Source organism: Microtus ochrogaster, linkage group LG7_11, assembly GCF_000317375.1.
Source record: "Microtus ochrogaster isolate Prairie Vole_2 linkage group LG7_11, MicOch1.0, whole genome shotgun sequence".
NCBI lineage: Eukaryota > Metazoa > Chordata > Mammalia > Rodentia > Cricetidae > Microtus > Microtus ochrogaster.
In genome coordinates, this window is record NC_022032.1 from 3,510,294 (window position 1) to 3,520,933 (window position 10,640).

The window sequence follows — 10,640 nt, forward strand, 5'->3', positions numbered from 1 at the left end:
AAGAAAAAAAATCCTAACTGTTAAAAACCTCAGGAAAATATAGTCTCTCTTTTAAAATACAGCTCACTGATTGAACCTTGTGCTAGGTCAGTGGTTCTCAACCTGTGGGTCATAACACCTTTGACAAATCTCTAGCTCCAAAAAAACTTACATTATGATTCATAACATTAGCAAAATTACAGTTAAGTAGCAACAAAATAGTTTTATGGCTGGGGGTCACCACCATATGAGGAACTGAATTAAAGGCTTGCAGCATTAGGGATGTCGAGAACCACTATGATAGATGAAAGACATTTATGTGTACTTGTCTTTTTCTTTATAGCCTTCTAATTTGAAAATACCTGTCAAAAAATGAGCCCTGAGGAATTTCCTTTTTTCTTACTATTTTAGATACTGTTTGCAAACTGCGTCCCAGAAATGGTGGAGCTTTTTACCAGCAGGAAGAAGTACACCAAGCCCTATGAAGCGGTCAAAGGAAAGAAGTAATTAGCTCTTCATTATAATTCCTACAATTTCAGACATTTCAGGGTGCTGGAGAGATGGCTCTGTAGTTAAGAACACTGGCTGCTCTTCCAGAGGACCCGGGTCCAATTCCTAGCACCCACATTACAGCTCAAACCTGTCTATAACCCCAAGATCTACACTCTCAACACAGGCGAAACACCAGTGCAAATAAACTTAAAATAAACTCATTCTGTTGGTCACATATCTTGTTGTAGACACACACTGCCTACCCTAGTTACAGACCTGAGGACACACGTGGCCAAAGTTGTTTGTTCACTGAAGAGAATAGCGATAGAATGAGTGCTATACAAACAGGATGTTCACTGCTTGATGCAAACTCCCATAAGAGCTATTCATAAGAGTGTTTAATCAATTTATATTAACCTAAATAGAAAATAGAAGAGAGTTGCCCAAAACAATGACACTTGTGAAGAGCAGAGTTTTGCAAGCATAGTAAGTCTACTATGAGATAAATAGCTGTGACAATTGTAACTATAAGGGTAGCTTTACCAGAAATCTTAGAATGATGCAGCTTTTTTGGAGACATGCACGTTTTGAGATGAGGCAAAGGACTATAGAACTGGATGTTTCCCTTGTGCTTTGGATTCATTCGTGTTTGTATTGCTAAAATCTAAAGGATCCATAGACAAAACTTATTGAGAACAAGTTTAAGCTAATTGCTGTTCTATAAGCTTGACGGGAAGATACAGTCAGATCTTCTGGATTCTGGGGGTCCAAGAAGCCTCAGATAGAAAATATTTGGAAAAACTTGACATCACTACTGAGCTTACATAGACTGTTTTCCTTGCCATTGTTCCATGAACAACATACCATGACAACTATTCACATAACATTTACATCGCATTATATTTTACAAGTAACCTAGAGATGACTTAAAATAGGTCAGGGGATGTATGTGTGTAGGTTGCATCAGTTATGACATTTTAAGTGAGGACATTGAACATCTATAGATTTTGACGGGGGGGGCGGTTCTTGGAGTCCATTCCCTCAGATACCATGGGAGAGCCATCCTTTTGTTCCTCAGGTGATCCTCTTCCCTTTCTTGCTACCTAGGTTCATCGTGGTCTGTGGAAACATCACAGTTGACAGTGTGACTGCCTTTCTTAGGAATTTTCTCCGCCATAAGGCAGGAGAAATCAATATGGATATTGTGTTCCTTGGAGAGTAAGTGCATCAATTTGGCACAGTGTGTTCTAAATTAATAGTTGAAGTATGTGTAAGTACTTGTTGTTGTTGTTGTTGTTGTTGTTTGTTTTTTGCGTTTTGAGACAGGATTTTTCTGTATAATTTTGGAGCCTGTCCTGGAACTTGCTCTGTAGACCAGGTTGTGTTGGAGGAGACTGCTCATTTGTTCTCAGCCACCCAGACCTGAAATAATTACACAGAAACTATATTAATTAAACCACTGCTTGGCCAATAGCTTATACATATTTCTAGCTAACCCTAACATCTTAAATTAACCCATTTCTATTAATCTGTGCATTGCCACAATGTTGTAGCTTACCCAGTAAAGTTCTGGGCGTCAGTTTCCTCTGGCAGCTACATGGCATCTCTCTGACTCTGCCTACTTTCTCCTCTATCTTTGCTTGGAATTCTCTCCTTACTCTGTCTGCCCTGCAGAACAAGCAGCAGCAGCAGAACAAGCCCAAGCAGCTTCTTTATTCATTAACTAAACATACATAGCATACTGAGGGGAATCCCCATCAAGGTTGGCCTCAAACTCACAGAAATCTTCCTTCCTCTGCCTCCCGAGCATTGGGATTAAAGGCATGTGCCACCACCACCAAATTGTGTAAGTTTTTAATGGAAGGAAATTAATTACACTTGTAACATTTATAGAAATTTTAGGAAACAATAGAAAACAAGATAGAAAAAACTAATTACTTCTCAGTCTTTCTTTTAAGGTCAAATGTAGAAAAAGAAAAGTAGCTTCATGTCTAGACCTAACCGGTGCAAAAAGTTTGGAGTCTATCTTTCCAGATATTTTCTGGATATCTACTTATATATTTAAGTGGCTCAGTTGGACACTTAAGTACAATGAAAGCTAGCAGGTCAGACCAGCTTGATTTCTCCATGTCTCATGACTCAGGTATGTGGTATCTTCAGCAATAGGGTTGAAATCTTCATTCTTCAAATCCATGACCATGAGAGCTCTGTGTTTTAGTTTCTTCCTCAATTATCTTCTTCAGTGGTTTAAAATTGTCCTTGTAGAAATCTTTCCTGGTCTTGGTCAGGTGTATTTCAGCTTTGTTTGTTTGTTTTGGAGGATATTGTGAAATGGGGTTATTTCTCTGATTCCTTGTTTAATATATTTGTCATTGACATATAGAAAGGCTACTGTTTCAGTTGTTGTTGTTGGTGGTGGTGGTATGGGGTGTGTGTGTGGTGTGTGTGTGTGTGTGTGTGAATTTTGTGCCCTGCCATGTTGCTAAAAGAGTTTATCACTTCTGGGGATTTTCTGTTGGGGTCTTTAGGATTTCTTATGTACACCGTAATATCTTCAGCAATTGGGATTCTTTGACTTCTTTTCCTGATTGTATCCCTTTTAGTTCCTCTTCTGTCTTCTTGGTCTAGCTAAGACTTTAGATAGGACTGGAAAGAGTGAGCATCACTGTCTGATTTCTCTGGGCATATCTGTAATTATGATGATGTTGGCTGTAGGTCTCTTGTATTAGCATGATGTTGGCTATAGGCTTTTTGTGTCTAGCTTTTATTATGTTGAGATATGTTGACCCAATCCCTAATCTCCCTGGGATTTCTATCATGAAAGATATTGGGTTTTGTCAAAGTATATGATTTCTGCAATTGAAGCCATTGGTATACTGAAGTAAGCAAATTGATTTACATATGTTGAATGATTCCTATATCCCTGCAATGAAGTCAACGTGATCATGGTGAGTAAGTTTTTTTAAATGTGTTCTTGAATTAGGTTTGCAGGTGTTTTATTGAGAATTATTGTTTCTCTTTTCACCAGGGAGATAATTTTTTGTGTCTTTATGTGATTTTGCTATCAGTGTAATACTAGCTTCATAAATTAAATTTGGAAAACAATTTTGTATTTTCTGAATAATTCTTGAAGGATTACAGTTAGTTCTTCTTTCAGAGTGTAGTTGAGTTTTGCAGCCAAATCAGATTAATCTTGCCCCACCTTTTTTTTTCTACTAAAAGACTTAAAATTAATGCCTTGAGCCTGGCATGGTGGCACACACTTTTAATCCCAACACTGTAATTGTTTTTTGCAATATGAGTTTTTTGGGAGGTAAATTTATTTTTACTAAATATTTTTGCTATCTTCAAAGAAATGAGGTTTTCTTAATGTTGGCTAAAAAATTAATAAGTACTAAAATACTTGCTGGTTAGCATTTACAGGTGTGCTTGAAATTACTCATGCCAGTGACAGGGTCAAGTTTCACTTTCTCTCTGTATTCACTTCATATATCTCGAAGCCATTTTGTTAAATCATGTCTGCAAATGCTTTATTTTTTATATTTAAGATTTTATTTTAAATTATGTGCATGTTTGTGGATATGTGCACTTGAGTGTAAGTGCCTGTGGAGGCCAGAGGATGGCATTAACTCCCCTGGTGCTAGAATTTGCAGATGGTTGTGAGCTACCTTACATAGGTCCTGGGAAGTGAAATCTGGCCCTCCATAAGCGCAGTCCATGCTCCTAAATATTGTGCTGTCTTTCCAGCCCTGAAGTGCTGGATCTCCCTGAGTGATGGAATTGTCTCATCACATTGTGATTCATTTTTACAGGGCATTATTTGATTCATGGTGTCTGTATTGTTTTGGTTCTGTGTCACTAGGATTGCTCAGGCCTGACTGACAGACCCATTTGTGGATTAGGTTAGTTGTGCTGACATCCTCTAGCCGTGTGGATGTATATCAATACAGATGGCTTCTGGCCATTAGGGATTTAGTAAATGTACTAAGTCAGCTAACAGCCACCAAGCAGAGCCAAGCTCTGGGTTTCTGTCCTTGCCACTGAACTCTTTTGTCTAGGGCTCCTCCGTCCTTGGAATTGGAGACCTTACTGAAGTGCTCCTTGTCCTACACGACGTTTGTATGTGGCTCCGCTCTGACATTCGAGGACCTGAAGCGAGTTTCAGTAAGATCTAACTTTTTCTGTCCCTTTCCTAAGGTGGGAGTGAAAATGATGGGCTGTGTTGCTGTACCAGAAGCTAGTAGTCCAAGTCCTTCGACTGGAGGAATATACAGCTTCCACAGTTTTAAACACTGACTCCTAAATCCTCCTCGAGTCATAGCAAATCCACCTCGATGTCGATCTATCCTACTTTAAAATTTTTCTTCTATCAAATTCTCTATGAGATTTTATTATATTACTTAAGAGGTCTGGAAAGTGATAGATAATAAAAGTGTGTGTTCTTTTATGTCTTATTTTTAAAAATATTTAGTTCAAAACATTTATTTGCATAGTGTATGTTGCAGTCTTCCACAGCCCTTTATTTTATTTATTCCTTTTTTTAATATTTATTTATTATGGATATAATATTCTGTTTGCATATATGCCTGCAGGCTAGAAGAGGACACCAGACCCTATTACAGATGGTTGTGAGCCACCATGTGGTTGCTGGGAATCGAACTCAGGTCCTTTCGAAGAGCACACAATGCTCTTAACTGCTGAGCCATCTCTCCAGCCCCTATTTATTCCTTGAGAATTTTGTATACATACCTCTTGTTTTATCTATATTCACTCCTCTCCCCATCCAGCACCTTCTGGATCCCCCCATAACCCCCACCCAACTTGATAGCTCTCTCTCACTGTCTCTCTCTTTTGTCTCTCTCTTTCTCTGTCCTTCTCTTGCTCTTGTTTTATTTTTTATAACCCACCGAGCCCAGTTAGTGCTGCCCATATACATATGTGTGTGAGACTCTTTATGGGAGCATGGTCAACCTACCAGGAACTGCACTCATAAGAAACACTGGCTCCCTCCACTAGTAGCCATTAACTGTCAATAGCTCTTCAACTGTTGACTTGTGTGCCCCTCCGAGTCCATGCAGGAATGTTGACTGGCTTGATCTTGTGCAGGTTTTATGCAGACAAGCAAAGCTATTGTGAGTTTGTAGGTGCAACAGTCCTGTCATGTCCAGAATATACTGTTTTGTCTACAAACTTCTCAACCTTTGGCTCAAAAAAATCTTTCCAATTTGGCTATGTTCTCTGAACCTTGGGGGGAAGGGATGTGATACAGATGCCCACTTTGTAGCCAATCATTTAACAGACACTTAGTCCCTGCACTCTGACCAGTTGTTAGTCTCTGTTTTGACTGCTGTCCACTACATAAAGAAGATTCTCTAATGAGAAACTACACTTATCTATGAGTATAGAGATAATATATTTAGAAAGTGGTTTGATAGTATGTCCATTTATCAAAGTAATATTAGTAGATTCTTCCCTAGTGCTTCTGAGCAGTACCAGGCCCGAGTTTCTTTCTAATCCCAGGCCCCAAATCTAATCAGGGATGGTCACTCCTGCAGCATTCATGCCTCTATTACACCCACAGGCCTAGTTTGCTAGGCCAGTGATTATTGTAACTTGCAGTATTCACAGCTAAGTAAGACTTCTGCTGATGACTTTTCTCCCCCAGCAGGCTACATAGCCAAATATGGTCTTAACCATGGGTTCCTTGGGTCTCATCAACTTCCCTTGTTAAATACTGGTATGTCTTTGATGAGGTAGACTTAAGAAAAATAGTAGAAACCCCAGTAAGACCAAGGATAAAAATAACGAATAAGGGCCAAGTGAATAGTAAAGTATGGTGTTAGATCAAAACTGACTTCTTGGTATCTAAGTAACAAACCTGAATATTTAAGTTTAAAGAAAAAGTTTACAGCAATGGTTCTCAACTTGTGAGTTGTGACCCATTTGGCAGGGGTGTCCAATGACACAATGGTTGCCTACGATCATCAGATAACAGATATTTGCATTATTATTCATAATAGTAGTAAAATTACAGTTATGAAATAGTAATGAAAATAATTTTATGATTAGGGTCACCACAACATGAGGAACTGTATTAAGGGGTCACAGCATTAGGAAGGTTGGGAGCCACTAGTCTATGAAGCCAAAGAAAAGACTCCTAAGCAGAAAATGACAGGCTCAGCATAACCTTTTTCTGTCTTATAATTTGTTACTGTAGGAGTAATTTCAATAATTTTTTTGGGTCTTTAAAATTTGGAACCCAAATGTTGAGTGACTGTTCATTGTAGACAACTATATCCCCAATTCTCCCATTGTTTGGTATCCTTAAGGTGGATAAATGTATTGGCAGTTGCTGAAAAAGGTCTTATTGCTCGTCAGTAGAAACTGTACCCATATGTAAAGCAACTTTCAATTTCTGTAAGAGGCCCTCAGTTCCCTGGCAGAATTTTCAGGACTGTGGTCTTGATATGAAGATGTCTGGTTCATGGCTCCTTCCTATGTGTGCTGTTCTTGTTGATGATAGTTTGATGAAACTATAAAAACCTTCAAATAGGGAATGCTAGAGTATTTCCCTTGTCATTAACCTGATGGCTGCTGTTTAATCTGATGAATAGATGGAGTATGCAGAAGCTTGCCTGATTCTAGCCAACCCCTTGTGCAGTGACTTGCAGGCTGAAGACAATTCAAACATCATGAGGTAAGAAGCTGGTGTTGCTCTTTTGTTCTTGCATGCCTCAATGATGGTAATCTTCTTATCCACAGAAACAAAGCTTATCATATAGGACTAAATGAGGGGAGACATCATCTTAAATTCACTAGGTTCGTCACATGCCAGGGTTCTGCTTGCTCTTCCCCCACATGCACTCCAAAACAATTAATGCAAAGGGAAGTGAAAATAGGACATCCTAATTGTGTATGACTTTCTCCATATTTTCCCCTGATGTTTCCTCTAGATAAGAGCTATATACATTTTAAAAGAAAGCATATGAACACCATCTCCCCCTTTTTATGGTGGTAAGGACCAAACCCAGGACGTGATGTGTTAACTCTACCGGCTGAGCTACATTCCCAGCTGTTACTCCAGGTTGGCCTTTAGATAGTGCCCTAAGATCCTTTTCAGTTCAAAGACAAAGATGCCAATTGTAAATTCTTGTAGTTGGACTTTTCTTTCTTGGCAACCAATTCCCAAATAAGCACTTAAATAAACTTAATTATAAATGCTTGGCTGATAGCTCAGGCTTGTAACTAGCTAACTCTTACATTTTTTTATTTATTTATTTATTTATTTATTTATTTATTTATTTATTTATTTTTATTTTTGGTTTTTCGAGACAGGGTTTCTCTGTAGCTTTGGAGCCTGTCCTGGAACTAGCTCTTGTAGACCAAACTCTTACATTTTGAATTAACTCATATTTCTTATCTATGCTTTACCATGTGTCTTAGTACCTTTTCTCAGTATGGCAAATTCATCTCCTTTCTGAGTCTCCTTGTGATTCTGAGACTCCTCCTCTTCCATTTCATGCTCTTTTTGTCTGTAAGTCCCACCTAACCTCTATCTGTCCAGCTGTTGGCCAGTCAACTTCTTTATAAACACAATCACAGTGACATATATTCACACAGTATAAAAGAATATTTTACAAATCCTATTTATATTTTTTATTTATTGGAATTTCTTTTTGGTAGTTCTAGGAAAGGAGTACTCATGGCTGAGTGTGATGTGTCTTTGCACTCTGGCAAATATTCTCAACATGAAAAGAGTTAGTGTTTCCAACTTTAGCTATGCAGTATCTGTAAGCAGAAAATTTCCTTGTGCTGATAGAAGCTCAAAGTATGATTTTGGTGGCTCTCTTCCTAGAGCAAAATAAATATGTGTGGTTGAAGATGACTACACAAAGCAAGGAATAGTTAAGAAATTACACCATGTATGTTACACTGAACAGAAGATGTATTTTAGGCTCTTAACCTATAAAATGAGACAATTCTGTTAACTACTTCAGGCTACCAGGTGCAAGCCTAAGGTATGTGAAACTATTTCTTTTTTCCTTGTCAATGAATTTGTTTCCGAGTACTAAAACCTGACCTTCCAGTAGATTTGGTTACTTGGTTACTTGAGCAGTGTGTCTTCATTGGTCATGTACTTTTCAGAAAACAATGTAGTGGCGCTAGAGGTAGCTCAGCAGCTAGGAGCACTCACTTATCACTCTTGCACAGGACTCCTGTTCCAGGGTCTCTCACACCTTCTTCTGGCTTTGTGGTAGACATACATATGTTTGAGTGGAACACTTGTATACATAAAATAAAAATAAATAAACCTCAAAAATAACTCTATTAACATAGAATGAAGAAATAAGCTAACAATGAATTTTGTAATGTGCTGAGTCCACCCCCACACTTATTCACAAATAAATTTAACTCTGAACTGGATTATATTGCAAAGCCAACATGACTGAGCACATTGTGATTTTTTTCCAGGGTGCTTTCTATTAAGAACTACTCTTCCCATACCAGAGTCATCATTGAGCTCCTTCAGTCCCACAACAAGGTATCGTGGCAGCTGAGTGCATTTGGTTGAAATTTGGAGTCTTTTTAAAGTGGTGGCTCACTTAGGGACACAAACTAAGGGCAGAATTAGTGAGTTCAGCCATTTGACCTGAACCATTTTTACAACTTCAGCTTTTTTGTTCATTCGTTTGTTTGTTTGTTTGTTTGGAAAGTAGCAACAGTGGATGTAGCCGACACTAGCCGACACTAGCTGACCCTGTCAAAGGCAGACTGTGTTCTGTCATTGACCTTGAAACCACATCTGTTCTCAAGAGTGAAGAGGCAACTATATAAGGAGAACATGCTCCCAGAAAAGGGTTCTGATGCTATCAGTATTCTTAATGCCTTCATTGTTCATTTCCCATGAAATAGGGTTTCCTGTCAAAAATCCCCGGCTGGAACTGGAGTACTGGTGACAATATCATCTGCTTTGCAGAGCTAAAGCTTGGATTTATAGCCCAAGGCTGCTTGGTGCCAGGCCTGTGCACCTTTCTGACCACTCTGTTTATTGAGCAGAACCAAAAGGTAACTCTATAAAGTGGTGCTCTTACTCCATGTCCCACACAGCGGGATCTGAAGTGAGGGGGGGGGGAATCAATAAATGCAAGAAGTCTCCAAGAAATGGGATGTACCACTTGGGCAGGGAAGTATCGGAAGATTTGGCTTCGAGTTTCGTTTCCCTGGTCTTGAAGAAGTCATTTTTAAAGCATTTGCAACATTGATCTGCAAAACAGGAAGTAACTCTGCTTCCTACCTACATCCCAGGATGCTGTAAATGTAAATGTTTTCATAAATTCAGAAGTACTTTGAGTCATTGAGAGTAGAAATATAGACACCTTTAGTTTTAACAGAGAAGTAATATTTAAATGTAAATAAAATATAAAATAATTAGTATAGCAATTATTAGATTAACCAAATAGAAATGTTATGAATAATAACTAAAATCTAATTAATTTGTTGATTACTTGAGGGCAGAGCCACTCAGTAACAGAAATAGCGGTCATAAATCCAATAGTGGTACCATGCTGCCTCTCGGTGGTGTTTCCAGGAAGTACCCAGCAGGGGTGGAAAAGCTAAGGAACCAGGAGCCAGAGCCCTCTGGTCACAGTCTTCATGTCTCTGCTATTGGTTATCGACCTACCACTTCTCAGCTTAGACCGCAGGTCTTTCAAGGGGGACAGATTTCATTCTCATTCTACATGTCTACTGCATATGCTGGTTTTCCTCTTGGCCTCTCTTTGGACCTCATTTGCTTCATTTACATCCTTTCTTCCATGGTCTTAGTAAGGAAAGGCAAGAGTAGAGGAAGGTGCTCAGGTTGACAGTGCTAACTCCTGCAGAAACACGACTCTTCGGTAAGTCTTTCTGAGGAAAAGATGGTGCAATATAGAGATAAACAGAAGTGAGCATCAGGCAGTAGGGAATGAGCCTGAATCTGACCAGGATCTTACAGTCACATCGTGGTGACTGTGTGTGGCCTTGTTGACTTGTGACTTCAGACTTTGCAGAGAAAGTGACAGATTTTGTGTCTTCTTTGACTGTTGTCTAGCTGGGCGATGGTGGCGCACGCCTTTAATCCCAGCACTTGGGAGGCAGAGGCAGGCGGATCTCTGTGAGTTCGAGACCAG

The 10,640-nt window shown here is 39.1% G+C and overlaps 1 protein-coding gene across 1 annotated transcript in view; it reads left to right on the forward strand.

Annotated features, from left to right (window-relative positions):
* The window catches only part of Kcnu1 (potassium calcium-activated channel subfamily U member 1), a 58,233-nt gene that overhangs the window by 18,761 nt on the left and 28,832 nt on the right, over positions 1–10,640 (forward strand). The window contains exons 9-14 of the mRNA XM_026786857.1: positions 391–482; positions 1,579–1,689; positions 4,530–4,635; positions 7,086–7,168; positions 8,944–9,013; positions 9,385–9,537. Of these exons, the coding sequence (XP_026642658.1) occupies positions 391–482; positions 1,579–1,689; positions 4,530–4,635; positions 7,086–7,168; positions 8,944–9,013; positions 9,385–9,537 (615 nt within the window). The remainder of the gene's footprint in view (positions 1–390; positions 483–1,578; positions 1,690–4,529; positions 4,636–7,085; positions 7,169–8,943; positions 9,014–9,384; positions 9,538–10,640) is intronic.